General features: G+C 40.1%; 2 protein-coding genes across 4 annotated transcripts; one reads left to right on the forward strand and one right to left on the reverse strand.

Moving 5' to 3' along the window:
- The first annotated feature begins 197 nt into the window (after positions 1-197).
- LOC115035691 (serine protease HTRA2, mitochondrial) lies at positions 198-4,447 on the forward strand. Of its 3 annotated transcripts, XM_029493642.1 has the most exons (10): positions 198-890; positions 1,012-1,220; positions 1,766-1,787; positions 2,155-2,197; positions 2,404-2,598; positions 2,774-2,806; positions 3,151-3,259; positions 3,399-3,468; positions 3,565-3,660; positions 3,914-4,447. In XM_029493642.1, the coding sequence occupies exons 1-10, from the start codon at positions 451-453 to the stop codon at positions 4,077-4,079; spliced, it is 1,383 nt and encodes a 460-aa protein (XP_029349502.1). In that variant the 5' UTR covers positions 198-450; the 3' UTR covers positions 4,080-4,447. The 3 variants fall into 3 exon arrangements, with proteins under 3 accessions (XP_029349502.1, XP_029349503.1, XP_029349504.1); XM_029493643.1 differs by lacking the exons at positions 1,766-1,787; positions 2,155-2,197 and having other exon boundaries at positions 1,012-1,216; positions 3,914-4,441; XM_029493644.1 differs by lacking the exons at positions 198-890; positions 1,012-1,220; positions 2,155-2,197 and having other exon boundaries at positions 1,236-1,783; positions 3,914-4,442.
- hif1aa (hypoxia inducible factor 1 subunit alpha a) lies at positions 4,420-16,805 on the reverse strand. Its single transcript, XM_029493641.1, has 15 exons — positions 16,511-16,805; positions 10,321-10,511; positions 9,732-9,883; positions 9,382-9,466; positions 8,639-8,748; positions 8,025-8,224; positions 7,727-7,833; positions 7,450-7,597; positions 7,001-7,326; positions 6,699-6,898; positions 6,479-6,601; positions 6,094-6,350; positions 5,912-6,011; positions 5,731-5,821; positions 4,420-5,640 (listed from the first exon to the last, which is right to left on the reverse strand). The coding sequence occupies exons 1-15, from the start codon at positions 16,540-16,542 to the stop codon at positions 5,477-5,479; spliced, it is 2,286 nt and encodes a 761-aa protein (XP_029349501.1). The 5' UTR covers positions 16,543-16,805; the 3' UTR covers positions 4,420-5,476.
- Between the last annotated feature and the right edge of the window lie 2,646 nt (positions 16,806-19,451).

Below are 19,451 nucleotides of genomic sequence, written 5' to 3' on the forward strand. Positions count from 1 at the left end.
CCGGAGATATTTATTTGAACTTATTTTTTTAAACTGTAAACAGTAATTTAGACAGTAGATATAACTAGTACCAGAAGGTGGCGGTAATGAAACTAATAGGATACCAGCTGCCTTAAAACTTCGAAGAAGAAGCAGAAGAAGAAGAAGAAGAAGACGAAGAAGAAGAAGCAGAAGAAGAAGAAGAAGACGAAGAAGCAGAAGCAGAAGCAGAAACGCGCACTGCGCATGAACGGAAGACAGCTGTCAGTCCACCGAGTGTGGACCTTTCTGACTGGCAGATTGAATCATACGGTTCAAAGTGAGTATTTCTAATTAGATTTGTCACTTACTTAAAGGGACGAGGACGATTATTAGGATAAATACAAAACAGGGCATTCTCATTGTAAATATATTTGGACAAAAAGTGTTGTCTGTTGCTTTGAAAAGTCCGTGTGACTGAAGTGATGCAACATGGCAACAGCTGCTGTCAGTAGGCGTTTACTGTCAGGACTGAGGACACACAGTCGGTGTCAAAGCCGCGGATGGACGGGACAGACGGACAGGAGAGGCGGCCGGGTGTCCTCTGTAGTCACAGAGAACCACCGGGAAGGGGCGGGGGACACTAGTCTGGACAGGGCAGCCCTTGGTGGGGACAGCAGCAGCGGGTCTCTGCTCGGGACAGTGTCTCTGGGACTGGGACTGTGTGCTGCGGCTCTGCTCCACAGCCAGAGCGACAGGAAGGAGAACCACGGAAGTATCTCGACGTCCAGACGGGTCCTTGAACGCATCCTGCCGGCAGCTCAGTGCGCTTCCCCCTTCAAACCCGACGGGCCCCGCTATAAATACAACTTCATCGCAGATGTGGTGGAGAAATCCAACCCAGCTGTTGTGTACATCGAAATCATGGGCAGGTGAGCTGACTGGAAAGTTGCTGTAATGTCAGTTAATCAAATGTCATCTCACAGGCATTTTTAAGGGGGAAAAAACAATCCGTCTACACATCACAATACAACCTGCCTTTTCTGTTTACAGACACCCCTTTTCAGGCAGAGAAGTCCCAGTGTCCAATGGCTCTGGTTTCATTATCAGCAGCGATGGTCTTATCGTCACCAATGCCCATGTTGTGGCCAACAAGAGGGGTGTCCGTGTGAAGCTCAACAATGGGGACATGTACCAGGCCACTGTACAGGATGTTGACCAAGTAGCAGACATTGCCACCATCAAGATCATGGCAACCGTGAGCAACAACTTGGAGGATATAAAAGTCTACACACCCCTGTTAAAATGCCAAGTTTATGTGATGTAAAGAAAATGAGGCCAAGATAAATCATTTTAGAACCCTTCCACATTTAATGTGACCAATAACCTATAAAATTAACTGAAATATTTTAGAGGAAGAGGAAAAAAATGTGGTCTTATAAAACTGTGCACACCTTTTATAACTGGGACCGTGGCTGTGATTTGAATGAACCATTCAGGTTCATACTCTTGTTAAGTAGGATTCGGTACACATCTGCCATCAATTCAAGCACCTCTGATTTAACCCCAAATAAGGTTCAACTGTTGTAGCAGACTTTCCTTAACATTTTATTCGTCAAATCTTACAGCAAAAGCCTCGGATAGCCTCCAAAGCATCAATGAGATCTCATTGTTAAAAGGCATTAGGTATGCCATGGGAGTGATTTATCAAGTGGATGGCCCAACAGCAACATTACCAAGAACTGGACATTTGTCCAAAATCAATTAAAAGAAGAAAACTGGTCAGAGGCCCATGGCAACGTTAAAGGAGCTGCAGGAATTTCTGGCAAGTACTGGCTATGTAGTACATATTATTTTAGTTATTTATTTTGAAATGATTTCTCTTGGTCTATTTTTTTTTTTTTTTCATCACAAAAGCCAGGTATTTTAACATGGGTGTGTAGACATTTTGTATCTACTGAATGGAGTAAATGTTTTTATATCACTGGACACTCACCATCTTCCATTATAATAGATGGATGAGAGCGCCATGCGTTCACACAGTCCCTTTAGAACAATGAATGTACAGAACAAATCAGAAAAGAAACATTTAAAATAAGATAAATGGAGTATAAATGTCATGAAACAACCTGAAATGCCATCACAGCAGATGACTTTAATATGAAATAACATTCAGGCTTCATCCTGGTTCTCTAGTTCCCCTAAGTCCAACAAAGCTGGAACTATTCCTGTTTTCAAAGTGCCAGATTTCTTAAATATGAATTTGTTCCTTGGCTAATGACTTAAACAAAAGACCATTTCATTTAGAGATCATCTTGTTGCTGGCCTTTTCTACAATAGAATGCTGGTGCAGCATCTGTATAAAAATGGAGCATGGGCAGAAATGGGGAGATATTTTCTTTGGATTGTTCAAGTTTAGCTGTTCTGTTCTCTCCTGTGACACAGAAACCTTTACCCACACTCCCCCTGGGTCAGTCATCCGACGTCCGACAGGGAGAGTTTGTGGTCGCCATGGGAAGCCCATTTGCTTTACGGAATACAATCACGTCGGGGATAGTCAGCTCAGTGCAGAGAGGCAGTAAAGAGCTGGGCCTGTCCAACTCTAACATGGACTACATACAGACAGATGCAACCATTGATGTGAGTATTCAGGATTGCAATGTTTGTCATTTTTATATCTATAAGATTTCAAATTAACTACTTTAAGGAACAGGGAAATCTCTGCATGTAACCTGGTGGTAGTGTAAAGGAAATCTGGAGTGGATATTGTGGAGTTCTCATGATTTTATGTCATTTGACTAATTTCTTTTAACAGTTTGGAAACTCTGGAGGTCCCCTAATTAACTTGGTGAGTCACAGTTCCTATTTAAAGGTTAAACCTGTTCTGATTGCTGTAGCTTGCAGAATCAGTGTAGAATTTAGTGTTTGTAGTAGGTTATTTACATAAAGTTGAATTTGAAGATAATCTTAAGGAACCTTAATATTTTTGTGTTGCCTTTTTTGCTGTAGCAGAAAATTCAAACTCGGTGTGTTTAGCATAGTGTAATTTGTTTGTGTGCACAAGATGCTGCCAAATAACACACAAAAAATGTAAAAACTGCATATGTTTTTTTGTTTTTTTTTTTTGTTTTTTTTGATTAGATAGGTGTGATCTGATCTCAAACCTCAACTGAATTTCTCTCCTCAAATTAGGATGGTGAAGTCATTGGTATAAATACAATGAAGGTCACAGCGGGGATCTCCTTTGCTATTCCATCTGATCGCTTGAGAACTTTCCTGGATCAATCGGCAAAAAGAAAGAGTAAGAACAGATGAAGAATCAAAAGCGACAAGTCAAACCTCTTCTTCTGTACTCTCTGTAACCTCAAACTCTTGTCATGTGAAGGAAATTTCACATGACAAATTCAAAGCATCCCATTTATGTGTGCATATACCTCAAGGTTCCTGGTTTCGTGAGTCGGAGACGAAACGTCGATACATCGGCGTAATGATGCTGACACTAACCCCAAGGTAAATCTGTCTGTCGGAAAACTGAGCAGTCTGCACAGAAACATTGCAGCTATGTTTTTGAAATCAGGTATTTCTGTTTTGTCACTTTTACTTCAGTATCATTGCTGAGTTGAAGATGAGAGATCCATCCTTCCCAGACGTGACACATGGCATCCTGATTCACAGAGTCATCATGGGCTCCCCGGCCAACAGGTAAGCAGACCGCGCTGCTGAAGAGAAGGACGAGTGGTAGAACTTTTCTTGTTTTCAACGTTGAATTTCATCTCACGTTTGACAGTGTTCTGGTGGGATTACTAAAATGAAGAACATTACCATATTAATAAATCATAATTTAGAACAAATACATAATATATACAATTTTTTTTTTCCAGAAAGTTTTCCACCAGAAAAATATTCAGCATGTATTAATGGTTGTTTACCCACATTGCTGTCACACTTGTTTCAGAGCTGGCATGCTACCAGGAGACATTGTTGTGCAGATAAATGGTGTAAAGGTGAATAGTTCAGAGGAGATCTACCAGGCCGTCCGCAGCAGCGATAAAATCACCATGGTGGTGCAGAGAAGGGATGAGCTAATTAAACTGCAAATGACTCCGGAGTACACAGAGTGACACTTACAATGACCTGATTGATAGATGAGAAGCGAACTGTGAAAACTGATCGTGACGACTGTGTTTTGAAACTGTGTACTATTGCCAAGAATTTAAGTTGTTATTAGTGCAGAGTCTGCTTAGAATAAAGCAATGGGTGGATGTAGCTACATTTATCAACTCAAGTGTTGTCTCTTAAGTTGCTGATGGCTCTGAACTATTCTCAAACCGTTTGAATCGCTGAGTTTGCCAGCATGTATTTATCCCAGGTTTTACAATAAACCACGTTTTTGTACAAAGCATTTTGTATCTATGGTCCAAAATCCAGTATTTGTGAAATAACTTCATGAAACAATGCACTTTAAAGCCATTTAATGTTAGACAGCAACAGTAAGCATGAGTGACCCAACAATATGGCAGAGAGATTAACACAGCAAATAAGTCTGACAACTCACAAATGCTGCTACGATGACAATGATTACACAAGTAAAATCTGAATGACAGAACCCACTAATTTATACGGACAGTTTTGAATGTCACAATGAAAACCCAAAACATGACTTCAGTTCACATCGAGAAAAAGACAATCCTCCATGACAGAGACAAAAGTAATGACTTTACTCTGATTTTGTGAGAACGTGGCAAAGCTGTGAAGCTATAATGAGTAGATTAAAATTTCCCTGGTATATGTACAGTAACACACACTTACAGTAAAATAATAAAGTGACATGTACTGGACTGCTACACAATTAAATGTATTTACCTCAGACTGATCGCTATTAAATGGAGATAACATTCAGACAACATTAGGCTTAAAACAATATTTTCAGAATTCTGGACTAAAGACATCTTGTTAAGTACAAGTACTACAACATACAAGTATGGGAGAAAAAATAATATTGTTCAAATCCCATCAAAACTACTTTAAAAAGGCTTAATATATATTGCTGGTAATATTTTTCTTTAAGAAAATATAAATTGTGCGACTAAAGCTTACAATACACTGCTGGCAGTAGCACCAGGATCCGTGGTGACCTTCTGGAGAAGGGTCATCTGTCGAGGCGCTGTGTGCTAAGACTCCCCAGAAGAGAGAGAGAGAGAGAGAGAGAGAGAGAGAGACGGAGAGAACAACAAAGCAAAACAAGGAAATGACAAATGGACATCTCATGATGCCTGAATCCCTTGCACCAAAACCCAGATGCTGCTATGGTGTTTGTCACGGTGGAATGCTGCAGATATCACATGATGTGCACAAACAGCAGCCAAACTATCAAACTCATACAGATACATAAATAAGGGGCAGCAGGGTAGGGTAGGGTGGGGTGGGGGGTCGGGGGTGTCTTGGAGAGGGAGTGACAGTGTGAGGAAGAAATTGTAGTGTCCAGTCTAGTCCAACAGTGAGCAGGCTAAGCATTGACTCAGTTGACATGGTCCAGTGCGCACAGCAGCTCCTCCCCCTGCAGCAAGTACTGACGGCCCTGCAAGGGGGCGTTGACCTCACAGTCGTAGCGAGTGAGCTGTGGTAAGGTGAAGAGAGAATGGGTGTTGTCTAATGTGGTGCCCAACAAACGACTTGCCAAATCTGAAGGGGGGAAAAAAAGATAGAGTTTTGGTTCTTCTGAAAATGAGTTTCAGGCAACAGTTAAGTCAAGTCTAAATCTATTTTTTTCACCTGAAGGCAGCAGAAGTATGGTCCTGGTGGTTCCGGACTCAGACGCCTTCAGCTTTTTGCCCTGCTCCACTTGTGCCTCAAGCAAATTCCCCTGCAAATAGCATTTGGATAAAGATGTTCAAACTTCATTCCTGAATGGAAAGCTTCCCCTAGGCGTCATGTTTGGTTAGTGAGGGCTCACCTGTCCAACAGTCTCTTTTATGTCACCCAGTTTTCTTTTGCGCTGTGCGTTTTGAGCTGCCAGGGTCCTGAGTGAAACTTCTTTGTCCAACTGTGGTGTCCTGCAAAACAGCACAATTGATACTTAAACCCGAATTGGTGATATTATGAATTAATCAATACAGCACATTTTGGAGACATTACCTCTTAGCGATGATGGTAGCCAGGTGAGGGGCCTTCACAGGCTCAGGTGGAACCGGGGAAGTTGTGCGGCTGCCCGCTGCACTGAATGGGGAGCTGGGATAGCTGCTGACATCTTGTGCAACTGGATCTGGAGAACTTTGGAGGGATTTGACTGGTCCACAAGACAGAGGTTCTTCTGGGGTCAGACTGCGCAGCTGGAAGTCATCATCCATGGGTATATAGGGAGCCAACATCTCCAGATCCAAGTCTTCCATTGCCTTAAGGGAAGAAAAGATTCAAATTAATTCAGCTACTCTAGGTTTAAAAAAAAAAAAAATCCCTGATGAACTTGACTGACAGTCAAATCAAGTATAGTAAGACCTATAACACCTCCTGACATTATTACCTGTGTGGTGAAAGGGGTCTTGGGCTCTGTATCAATGGCAAACAGCTTTTCCACCAAGTCTAATTTGAAGTCTGAGCTCATCTCTGAGTCCATTGGGAAACAAAAGTCCACTGGACTGTGTGCCTAAGAAGAGGAAAAGTCAAAGGTCAGTGACATCTTGGTTCATATTACCAAACAGGCAAAAAGCTAAGTGTATATTCCAAGTCAATAATTCACTCACCTTGGAGGAGTTGGGGCTGGTCGTTGTAGTGGATGGAGCTGCAGTGTAGCTCTCAACTTTTACATCCTCTGAGGTGGTGGTGACATGGAGGGGCTTGCTGTTTGGCAGGGGTGAAAGAGGCAGAGCCAGCCTTTCACTGGTGGAGGGTAGCATTACATCATTGTAGAGAGGGACATCGTTCAGCAACTGGATTTCAGAATCTGTAGCAAAACAGCAGGTTCAAATTATTGCAATTATGCATTTACTTAAGTACACAAGTAACGCTGTGTGAAAGTTTAAGTTTGTATAAAATAGTTACAAACCAGGGCAGCTGAAGTCCAAGGAAATTATTGTGTCACCAGCAGCAGGAGCCAGCAGAGTGAGGGCCTCTGGTTCTTCCTTCAGCTGGTCATACAGGCTAGCCAGTGGCTGGGCCTCGCCCGCTTGGGTGAATAACTTGACCACATCCAGCTCTGGAGTCTTCTTCTCCTCCTCCTTCAGTAGCTTTGGAGACATATCAGGCATGCAGCTCTCAACTGCACCCTTTTCTACCACCTCCTCCTCCTCCTCCTGTGGCTGCTCCTCCTTCATTGGCTTCACATCCTCAGTCTGCTCAAGAGACAGGATCAGTTTCTCCTCCTGGATGCCACTGTAGGAAAGGACAAAGACATTACATCTAAGCAGCCATACATCGAAGTTTACTTAGTGTTTATTTAAACTAGCCAATACGTTAACACACAACAGTCAGTGTAATAAGAAACAGAATCATTACCTGAGCACAAAGTTGACACAGACGACACACTGTGGCTGGGAGTTCTTGTTGTTATAGATGACAGTGGCTTGCGTTTCCACCCACACAAAGCCTCCTCTCTTGGCCAACATTCGGTACTGTCCTGTGCTGACCTGGCCCTTGGCAAACACTGAGCGCATAAAGGAAAGCAAAAAGGGAAATTAGAAATAATTAGGAATATGGTTTCATACAAACAAAATTAATGAAGATGGTCCAAATCCTAATTAATTTCCGGTTGAAATTTAATATTACTGCTTACAGTTATGATGAGTCTTGGTAAGATGGTCAGAGTCCAGAGCATGATAGTACTCATAGACAGATCGATTCAGCAGTTCCTCTGGATCATAACCCATGAGCTCAGTGATCCTGGTGAAGAAACGAGGAAGTGAGACAAAGCTTCCGTAGTGTCCACAGTGAACACTAGGTGGCTTTTTATGGCCTATGCTGATAAAAGCTCTGGTACTAATAGAAAAAGTACTAAAAAAGGGGCATAAGATGTTGAACCATTTTTTTGTCCATGATAAGCTCCTTGTTGGTGTTCAGTCCAACCGACTCACCTCTCATCACAATATGTGAATTTCATGTCCATTGTGTGGCGGCTGAGAAAGGTCTTTGTGTCCAAGGGGACCTCAATGTTGGATGGGTGTGGAATGGGGTCACAGATCAAAACCAGGTAGGGGACTGGTGGCTCCTTGTGCCCATTGGCCTGCTCAGAGTGGCTCTCATAAACACGCACATGACCCGAGCAGTGGAGAACCTAGGGGAAGATCACAGAAGGATCATAACATGTTGCATCGTGGTTCCCACAGTCGAGCGTTACTAAAAACTTTCAGAGACAGGGAACTAATTATCAGAGGACATTTTAGGGCAAATTACTGCATTTACATGGAAATCCAAGGAAATTAGTCATGTTGACCTCCCTATAAACCTAATCCATAATTTGTCAGCATTTGACAATAGAAAATTTTAAGAACTATTTGGATTACTTCGAATTGATAAATTCTCAACTAAAGGAGGTAAAGACGCATGTAAGACACATTTTAAGAATCCTACAAACTCAAAGACAGTTAGTCATTCATGTTATTTTTAAAAGCTGAATAGAAGATTTTAAAGGTTACTTCTGATTCATTGGTGAGAGTATATGTCTTCAATTATTTCAGTAGGTCTTTACCTTCCATGTTGCTGACTTGACATTGACGGTGCGGCCTCTGCTTGTCAGAGTGCATTTCATTCTGAGGAAAAAATTGCGCTCTGTGTTTGGTTCCTTTCCCTTTTTTGAGCCTGAAATGAGAATCATTCAGTTCAGAGAAACATCATCTGTGTATGGAAATTTGCAAATCCTTCTGCATCAACAATTTTTCTCCCTGCCAACATTTCAGATTTCTTATAAAGAAAGATCATTGAGCGCGAAAGCCTTTGCAGTATGATGACCTACTGCAATTTAAATAAAGGAAGTAGGGTTGCTTGCTGCTATAGCTAATATCACTATGTAATGTCTAGCAGACGACAGAACATGCTCAATGAGCATTTGATGATTTAAAAAAAATGCTTTGAAGTAGATTCTCAGTGATGCTTTGAGTTAATGTCCCTGAAAATTTGTACTGAGAAACTATAAATTACTGGTAATAAAAGACTGGAATAATTATATACACTGACACAAACGAAGGCTAAATTGCAAGCAAAACAGAAACATGCCAGTGTGCATTACTCTCCAGTATTGCTCAATGAAAGGTTTGAAGTCTGCACACTAGTAAACTCTAATCACTGTGACCTCAGTACTGAAGGGGGAAATTATAACTGGTTCTGACAGCTTCCTAGTCTGAACCTGCCAGCTCAAAGATTCCCTGCCTACAGTATGGGCCCCCTGTGTTTGTCCCTCCCCCGCCATTGTAGTGCTCTGTTGTTCTGCCTTACCCGTTCTGTGGATCAGCATCTCCCTCAGCTCCTCCTGGTCGCAGGGATGTGTAAAGTCAAACACGCTATGCCCAGTCAGGTCAAACTGTGGTGGCCAGATTGAGAGTGGAATCTAAATACTCTTACACATATATGTACATGCAATTTGCAGTTTATCTGACCTCTTCTAATCTTTTTCCACATTAAGCCTCATTTGTATTTGTTTATTAAGCTGTATCTGTAAAAATGGCAAAAAAAATGCTTTTTCCATTTTACATTCGAAGCACAAACACATCTTTGACTACAACATTTTTGCTTCTGACTTTGTCCCACCAGTCTTTATGCTGGCAGGCAGGTTAAATTAGACTAACCTGCGCCAGCCCGAGGCACTTATTGACATTCTCAGAGAGATAGATTATATCTCCGTCCTCAGACAGCACCATGAGAAAGCCTTCCAAAGCCTTAAGGTAGGAGCTGTTTAGCTGGATATCCAGGTCTGTTTCCTCCTCTCCCATTGGGTCATCTGAGATAGATAAGGGATAAATGAAGGTTGAGAAAGAAAAGCAAAGCATGAAGAAGCCAATTTCAGGATATGATCAGAAATCCCTGTTGTTAAAAGAACATGTTGGAAGGGAAGGCAGCACCACAAAAACTGCACAGGCAAGTATGTTTGCTAAATAGGTCCCTATGTATGTGAGTGGATTTCTTAGAGTGGCGAACTCAATATTTAACAGTTTCCTTCCTCTGTAGCTCAGGCTGTGCCAGCTATTTATCTCACTTCCTTCAGGGAGTACTTCTTTCATCAAGTAGTGCTTTGTTCATTTAATGTGATGGTATTTAAGTTAATCTAATGAAAATTCTATATGTGGCCTCTTCACTCCTTCTACAATAAAGACAATGGATGCATAACTAAGGGCTCAACCTAAAAACCATTTTGTATAACTACTCAGAGACACTGACCAGTGCTGAGCAGTTTCCTCATGCGGAGGTAACTGATGGTGAGCCTCATGATGGAGGCTTTATCCAGGCTGGAGCTGACACTGTGGGGCAGGGGCAGCTGTTGGGCCAGTTCATAGAACACTTCTGACTCCTTCCCACGCCGGCATCGTGCTGCATCCCGAGACTTCTCCTTCCTCCGCTCCGAGCTCACTCTGAAGCAGACAGGTGGAGGGTAAAACAGAGTTGTAACAAACTGGTTCTGATTGTACAATTTGCACTGCAACAGCTGGCATTGCTCTTTACTGACTCAAGTGTGTGCACAATCTGGAGGGAGAAAGCAGCAGCAACAAGAGAGCTCACACAGCCAGGCGGCCGTCTGGACTCCTACCAGACACATTTAAATGCATTTTTATCTGAGAGCCTATTATTGGCCCCTGACCAAATGAAATGGAGCCCACCCCCTCAAGGGTGATTGGCTGGGAGGATGGGAATGGATTCTCTGTATTTGAGTGCAGCAAAACTACAGTGGGACACCAATCACAATGACATTTATGAGCCTAGATTAACAGATCTGCAGGGAGGAGAACGAAAATATTTGGACTGACAAAGATATTACACATATACAGAAGAATGAGTGATGCCTTCAACTACTAGGACAAACAAACAAACTCAAAAGTTTCTATCATTTTCCATCAGCATCCCTCACAGCTTCTCTCCGTTATCGATTTTAGATTGTGCATTTACCCATCCCAGGCAGTCATCTAAGGTCAGGCTAATGGACTCTCACCACACTGTAAACAAGATCTAACAGCACATGGCAGAAATAATAAAAAGGACTGAATACCATTTGCAAAACACACTATGTTGATTTTAATGCTTTTTCACAATGGCTTTCAAACAAAGCACTGATTTGACTTTTCACTTAGACTGTTAGCCATGACATGGCGTGAACTGCATTTTAGAAGACACTGGAGCAGCATCACTACAAAATGGATGGTGCTTCAAAAACCTGTGGCTTAGAAATGTAAACCTAATTCAAATTGATCTGGCATGGACTTACAGCTTTGGCCAAGGTCACATTGTTATTTAGTGCTCAGAAAATGCATCCAACTAAATTTAGCCTATCCTATCAAATCACCTGACAGGGTTGCAGTAAAGCATTTTGCTCTATTCCTAAACTATCCATCAAAGAGGCAATGTTCCCTAAAAATTATGACAATTTCACTCTGGGGTAAGATTATCACAAGACCAAGCATAGCTTAGCAATGACCTAAGCCTGCAACAAACATCCTGGAATGATGAGAGTTGTATCTTGAGACATTTGCTCTGGTGCTTCCTGCACTTAGCACAAACAGTGCACGAGGGGCAACCTTTCAGTACAAAAGAGGATAAGTAGAAACCACTGTTCAGAAATAGATATTTAAAGTTGAAAGAATAAAATAATGAACAAGATCCCCTCAACCAACAGATTTTGAGTAATGTTGCCAGCACAGTCCTATATGATTTCATACTGAAATTTTTGTTGGTTCACATACCAAAAGTCCCACTATGAATAACTTGTTTGGAAGATAAGCATGCTTCAACCTAGGCTGAAACAACAACTACAACTACAAGGGATTGTATTCAGTCAGATGTTTGCACAAGTACCACAGACAAATGTTTACAATATCTTCTACCAGCAGCATGAAACACAGCCAGAGTGATCAGTGGACTTTCCTTCATTTTTAACTCTTTATCAATGTTCCACTTTTACACAAGAGCTTCCCCCATCTTATATTCAAGTAAACAGGTTGATATAAAATCACAGGCTTGAGTTATTACAAATGATTGTTGGTACACAGGTTAGAAACTGGGGCAATTCTCTTGCTATGCAACTGGCAGAACCTCTAATGATCTAATGGCAAATAAACTCAACACATCGTTATTAACTGCAGTCCCATCACGAGGCACGACCACCGATTAATACTTGCCTGAAAACAATTTGTTTTCTGCTGTAGTGGTTGCTCCCTGTTATGTCAAATGACTACACTAAACTTGTTCAGATTAAGCCAGTAGTGAATACATAGAGTAGGGCATTTTACTAAACCAAAGGTAATCATGATAAACAATGCAATGTTTAAGTCACTGTACACATCTTGTGTTAACTTCCAAACACATAGAGCAGCAGCACCCAATTTTAAAAGCGTAGCCTTGAGACACCAACATCTATTACTTGTGTACTTCCTGGCCTAATTAGAATTATGAAACTTAATAATAAAAAGTAAAGCCGTAATATTTCATGACCCACCTCCACTTCCTCCTGAAACTGATAAAAAGGACAGAACATTCTGCTTTTATTTGTTTACATCAAACAGACATGCTTCTTTCAATGATAAAACAAAGGTAAGCAGAAAGGCAACCATTACATAACACTATTTATTCACATGGTGGTGCATGCCCAACTGTCGTCTCCTCAACATGCCTCATAACACAACACACACATATTTACAGTTTGGCTTGCTTTAATTAGGCTCGTTTTGTTTTAATAAGAATGAGTGCCATTAGATGAACAAAATTTTATTGAGCAGTCACCAGATGTGGAGAGGAGGATTGAGGATTCATGGGATATTAATGGGACATTAGTACACCATGAAATACTCCATAAGCAGTTCAGCCAAGTGGCTTGTATATGTTGTTCCTAGGGGCTGGTCCATTTAACAGCGAAACATTTTCAGTCAGTAATGTTTAGTTTGACAGTAAACATGGTGATATCTTTTATATAATCCAGTTTTTGGAAACATCACAAAGAAAATCTCTACCCAATATGGGAAAAAAACAAAGCAAGACAGAATAAAGCCCGTCCACCCTCTGCATTATAATCAGCTATGTGAAATCACATTTTGAGTACATTTTCTACAGATCTGCTGTTATTACAGTATAACACTATACTACTATTAATACTATTACAGTACATTGCCAAGGTATTTTGCATATTTGATCATCTAATTATATAGAACAGTGGAGGGAAGCTCTTGCTGACAGTATTATTTCCCCATTTTATATAACTTTTATATTCCTTCCTCTTACACAGTTCACTTGTGATTGCATCTGAAATTTTTACTAGTAATAACTTGAAGCCTGGCAAGAACCTTAATTTACTAGAACTAGAAAACAAACCAAAATAATTTCACCTGAAGTCAGTAAGTTGTAATATATACATGGCCCATTTTTCAGGAAAAAGAGCCTCTTTTTTGGAGTTCAGGCTTCCCCGACTGACCTAACATGGATTAGAAAAATCAGACTCCAGTTGATCAAGTAATTGACCTTTGTCAGCTCCTTCTACATTATCATTTACAAAGCTCGTCCCTCAAATTGACAGAGTCAAACATTTGGAAATTTAACCACCTACACTACTGACCTTAGGACCTCCCCAGAACTTTGTATAGATTGCAGCTTACCAAAAGTGTCTGACTTTTTTTTAATGATTTAAAGCCCAAAAGGTATTTCTTTTTCTTTAGCCCCACTGTACTGCATGTTGATTTTATTTCCTTTATCATAAGATGCAATATTCTACAATAACTTTTTAGGGGATACATTTCTGCACCAAGTGGACAGTATTTAAGTACATAGTAGAATGAATAAGCAGTGGCAAATATATTCAACAAAATCCAGGATGTGTGTGGATTTGGTTTTCATACATCCTTCCTTGCATTGTTCATGAGACAGCGTCAAAGCCACTGTGTTTATGGTGGATTTCTCTTGAAGAAAGTACAAATGTCAGGATGTGTACAGGCATGAGTCAGTTTATATGTTTAAAGGCTTCCAATTAGTAAATGTCTGTTCATGATATTTTAGGATTAATCTTAAAGGACGTGCATCCACCCTCACTGAAAATGAGGACATCACATCATAGTGCACAACTTAACCCTAGCAGACAATTTCTTCCTAGTCCTAATAATTTAGGTTTAGGAAGCCTGGATTTCTTTGATTACCTCACTTACTTTTTGGCCACACACACACACGCGCGCGCACACACCAAAAAAAAAAAAAAAAAAAAAAAAAAAAAAAAAATCGAGGCTCTGTACCGACAAGTAACCCAATTTCTTTTTCAAGTTTGAACTAGACTGCACAGATACAGCAAATTGTATTTGAATGTCTCAAGGCAAACTACCAGCCATTGAATCACAACACACATTTGGCCACTCCTTTTGACGTCGAGCTCAAATTATTAAGAAATGAGAGAAATAATAGCAAGGAACCTCACAGAAACCTGCTGAAAACGCATCCAACCATACCATAACCTTTTGATAGTTCTTGTATCAAAATGGCAGAAGGAGTGAAGCATATGTAGTAGATGAACAGAGTTGAAAACAAAACATATAAACAACACATAGTAACTGCCATTTAGACCAATATAAATCAACTATTTTGATACAAGTGCACATCTTGAGGGTTATGTTTAGCATGGTGCTGGCATGTAGGGAAGAAAATTTAAATATATATATATATATATATATATATATATATATATATATATATATATATATATATATAAAGCACAGCCAAGATGAGTTTCAACCAATTACAAAATTAAGGTAAATTTCAGGATGTCTTCCAAAATCTGTTTCATAATAATTTTACTGTGGTAGTAACTTCAGACATTGCACTGGTGAACGTTTGTGTAAGGCACATACTTTTATTATCCCAATTAAAAGGGCAACAATCACTTACAGCTTTTGTAGCTTTTTCTTGGCTGTTTATTCCACAGTGAAGCTTTCAACTATTGCCCCTTTGAAAGTATTTTGCCCCCAGCTGACAGCAATGGAATCTCAACATCCCCCAACCACTTTGATTACGGTGCTGACCATCTGCTGGTAACTCTTATGATTTATTTATCCCAGGAATGTCTGTTTATCAAGATGACTTTTTCAACCAGTACATTTAAGTGTATGCTCAAACCAGAAGCAGAGAACAGAAGCCTGAGTATATACTCATCATCACACATTGAACCGAAGGCCCAGACCAATACTTTGCTGGATGTTAAGACTGTGAGGTAAATTATCATTTTATTCAATTAATGTTAATTGCTGTGTTTTGTCTACAGAGGAACTACCAAGAAGGCCATCTACATACTAAAATCAGTTTCCACAACTATCAATTAACTGGCCATTAAAATATTTTTCGTTTGTAATGACCAATTTAAACGCTAGACTTAATTGTTGTTTCTATAAAGCTAATGTCACTTTATAATAAATGTTCACGATTTAACTATTGTCTGCATTTCAAATTATTCAATTATTACCCTGTCCATTTATTTACTGATAAGATTAAGCATTTAGTTCAACTAAGCCACTTTAGATTCTGGTAAAATATTTTTATTATTATTTTACAAGCCAAATAAGTTTGGACTTCTCATGAAACTGAAAAAAGAAAAATGATTAGCAGCCATCTTTATATTTCACCAGCTGACTTTCATCTTCAAACCTAGGTCATGGGAACAGACTGAACACGTGAAGAAGTTAAAGTAAGTTTAAATACAACTCTTGACTATATTCCACATGTTTACAAGCTATATAGCTTAATTTGATAACCATGATAAACTTTATCACGAACAGGTATCTTAACAGAAAATGTTGAGAATTTCAGACCAAGGCCACATTCCCTCAATCTTAAACATTTCAAAGACCAAACTACAACTTCTCAGTGAGCATTGCCAATGCTGGCACACTAATCTCAAAAAGTGTGCTAATTTAAATAAAATGTATATTCAGGAAAATGCTAACAACAAATATAGCAACCAGGAACTCACATCCCCGGTAAGATGCAATAACCAAGCTTTGGTTTCGTAAAATCGTTGTAGCTGATGAGGTAAAACTGATTTCGAAGCAGAAATAATCAATGTAAATAGACAAAAAAAAAAAAAACAAAAAGAGACAAGATCGGCGCTAAGCCTCGTTTTGACAGCTCGCTAAACAAACAATTTAACAACAGTTGGTGGGTTAGCTCTGTCGGCTAACTAGCTGCGTTAGCCGACTAAGCTAGCAGTAAAACCGTCACTTGCACGCGCATTTTGTCGAAAAAAACACCAAAAGCCGTCAAATAACATTGAAAGAAAGCTCATAATGTCTTATAAATAATCACAATCCAACCCCGACAAACGACCAAAGTTGTCCAGCTAGCCTTTAAACAACAAGATAGCCCGCTACGTAGCATTAACTAGCACGAAGCTTACCTTTTCTTTTCGGGTACAATTCCTGTGTCCATGTCAGGACGGAAGGACCTGAGTTGTCTCTCTCTATCGGAATCAAACTATATCCGGGCCCGCAGAGAAATAACCCCCCCAAACAATCCAACGATTTGTCACTGGAGTGGTTCCGTAAATCCTCAGTCGGGTTGCATACGACTTTGTCGCTGTCTGTATTGGTGAAAGAAGCCGAGCTTTCCGCGGTGATGGTGGGCTGGCTGGTCCGCTCTTCGAAGACAGTGCCACGCTGCAGACGGGCTGCTCGCTCAGACAATGTTGCTCAGCCGAGACTCTCTGGCTCCTCCCCTGCCTCGCGAGGCCGCGCGGCATCACATGCTTTTCCTTCCGTCGGGCACGCGCAAACGAATCACGAGTGTGCGCGCTACAACGTGCTAAATAACTTCAATTTCCAGCCAGACTTGCGTGCGTTTGGATCATTCAACTCACAGTCTGCAACAAAAACGGCCGTGCTGTTTGCATCGCCAGTGGTTTGACACTGTTACACTTCTATTTCTGCAGCTGTGTCGTTGTGTTGTTGTAGGTGTCTTTTTTGTTAGAAAAGCTGGACGGTTAATTGAAGTATTATATGTTAAAAGTAAATCGTAAAAAGTAAATGTGTCACAATATATCATTGAAAATGGAGCAGTGTGGTGCTACAGATATGCACCAGGAAATAACAGGAATTGTACTTTTCAAGATTATGGGAATATTGTTTGAAAAAGACTGCGCTCACTTTTATATACTATTTTTTTGTCAAAATGAAATGCAATTCCCACTATATTGTTGACATTGCTCTGTCTTTCAAAACAATTGTACATCTTTGGTGTATCCTGTCTCCAGGATATTAATCCAAAGGGCTCCAACACCCAGGATTCACAAGGTTATTAGTATTTTATTTGACTGCACATTTGTTAAGAAATTCTAACCAGTAAAGTTCAACATTACCAAAACCAGGCTCTGCCATATTAGCTGATTTTAAAACTGTTTTTCACATGTCCCCTGTGTATATTTAAAGAGTGATGTTTCACCATACCCACAGGGCCTCGCAGAAAACTTCAAACCAGCATAGCTTTTATCTTCTGTTGTCAACTAATGTACAGAGAGACTTTAGAAAAGCTAAATTGCAGCATAATGACTGAGATCATGTTTGTGTGTAAACTGCGTGTATTATGAAAGGAAGAAAGTGATGCCCTTGCTTGATATGTCTTCACCTGATTACACAAGACTGCTTCCAACAACTGATCTATAAAAACAATGTTTGAATATAATTGTCATTAGAAAGTAAGGGAACCTAAACTTTTTAGCCAGATGTGAACAGTTCTGTAAAGCTCCACCTCGCAGTCCCTGGCTTGCATATGGTTTCGGTAATTTTCCTGTACTCATTTGGAGATTTCTGCCCAGTCAGGCCACTCCTCCTGAACCACCGATGGTCATATTTGCCAGTTATTCATGGCACCTGGTATTCAGCTCTTGCTTTAAAAAAAAAAAAATGGAAGGAGAATAACAATGTCCCCATAAATCCCAAATCTTTTCCTTGTTTTTTTGTCACATTTTATCACTTTACTTAACACATTTTGGTTGTTTACCTTTGCCATTACAATCCAGCAGAGCTTTGGCTGTCATTTCCCTGAATTGGTCGCTGGGTGAGACAACACTTTAGTGTGACTCGCTGCACTACAAACATTGACTCAGGTTAAAAAAAGTACATTGCCTGGCAGGACTTGTTCTGATTACTTCTGATCACTTTATGATTATTTTATGATTGTCTAAGGTGCTAGCCACACCTTGTGTTGCAGTCAATTTAGAACAGTTCATACCTGTTACTACACAGATATTGTTACAATCTAAATTGCGTAGTAGGGTAGTGTAGTGTCACTGTGTAGTAACATAATTGCCAAACGTCTGAAAGGGAAAAAAATTAAATGTACACGAATGGTTGCATTACCATACAGAGCCTTTTTTTTTAAATGTACTTTTTGAGTGTTTTTGTTCTATGTAGCTCGTAGAGACTGTTATGACTATAAGTTAACAGCAGCAGGATGGGGCACTGAAAAGATTCAGATTCCTCCAGATAATGACTGAGGTAAGGTCTTTGTGTGAAGTGTGTGGAACTTTTTTCATTATCTGTTGCCACCTTTGGGGGCCATCAATCAAACAGACAAGACAGCAGAGTCAAAGCAATTCAATCAAGCAGACACTGCTGGCAGCCATCAGAAAATCTCAGTAATGAAAGCTTAGATAAGGTTTCTAAATCTCTGCTCTCGTTCAGACAGTACCAGACGAATGCTACCAAAAAGTGCCACATTATGGATAAACAAAAACTCAACGGATTTAATCCAATCATAATTTCTTTGTATACCACACCGAGCATTTTTGTTGGAGAAGTCGATGAGTTCAACACTCATATGCATCTTGAGTTTAAATAGTTTTTGTAGAGAATCTTAAAAGGGATTTAGGTGAAGCAGTTATTAACCTTGTAGTTTCAATAAGTAAACTTAATATTGCACAAATAAAGTAGCTCTTTTCTGCTGTCAAAGAACAGCAGTAGCATTTTTGGCTTCATAGTATGCATACTGCTATCTTAGAGGTTCAGTCCTCCACAGTATTGGAGGCCGAGGAGATAAACAGATGCGATGCGGCGCCTGAAGGCTTCCTCTTTTAAACTAACAGGAAGACATCATCTCCGCCTCGTCAGGTCAGGGAGGGTTATTAATCTCTGAACAGTCAGTGTTTGCCGCACAAAAACATTCATGCTAATTTTTCTCTTTGTATTTTTAAGAGTTTACATTTTTAATGAAGACACACTGTGTTAATTTTTCCAAAGTGACACAAAAAGCATGACTCAGTCTTTTTATTTAACAAAGGCAAGAGCTATGATGTTGTGCGGCTTCCTGTTAATTCTCAGACAGTTTGGATGACGAAATGATTT

Source organism: Echeneis naucrates, chromosome 22 (genome assembly GCF_900963305.1).
Source record: "Echeneis naucrates chromosome 22, fEcheNa1.1, whole genome shotgun sequence".
Classification (NCBI taxonomy): domain Eukaryota; kingdom Metazoa; phylum Chordata; class Actinopteri; order Carangiformes; family Echeneidae; genus Echeneis; species Echeneis naucrates.

What these genes read in the sequence shown, in the direction of transcription:
- LOC115035691 (XM_029493642.1), top strand. Translation starts at nt 451, where the DNA reads ATGGCAACAGCTGCTGTCAGTAGGCGTTTACTGTCAGGACTGAGGACA. An exon ending in CAAGATCATGGCAACCGTGA is followed by an intron (nt 1,221 to 1,765) that starts GCAACAACTTGG and finishes GCAACGTTAAAG; the next exon opens with GAGCTGCAGGAATTTCTGGC. An exon ending in TCAATCGGCAAAAAGAAAGA is followed by an intron (nt 3,260 to 3,398) that starts GTAAGAACAGAT and finishes ATATACCTCAAG; the next exon opens with GTTCCTGGTTTCGTGAGTCG.
- hif1aa (XM_029493641.1), bottom strand. Translation starts at nt 16,542, where the DNA reads ATGGACACAGGAATTGTACCCGAAAAGAAAAG. An exon ending in AGTGCCTCGGGCTGGCGCAG is followed by an intron (nt 9,467 to 9,731) that starts GTTAGTCTAATT and finishes TGGCCACCACAG; the next exon opens with TTTGACCTGACTGGGCATAG. An exon ending in CATACTTCTGCTGCCTTCAG is followed by an intron (nt 5,641 to 5,730) that starts GTGAAAAAAATA and finishes TCCCCCCTTCAG; the next exon opens with ATTTGGCAAGTCGTTTGTTG.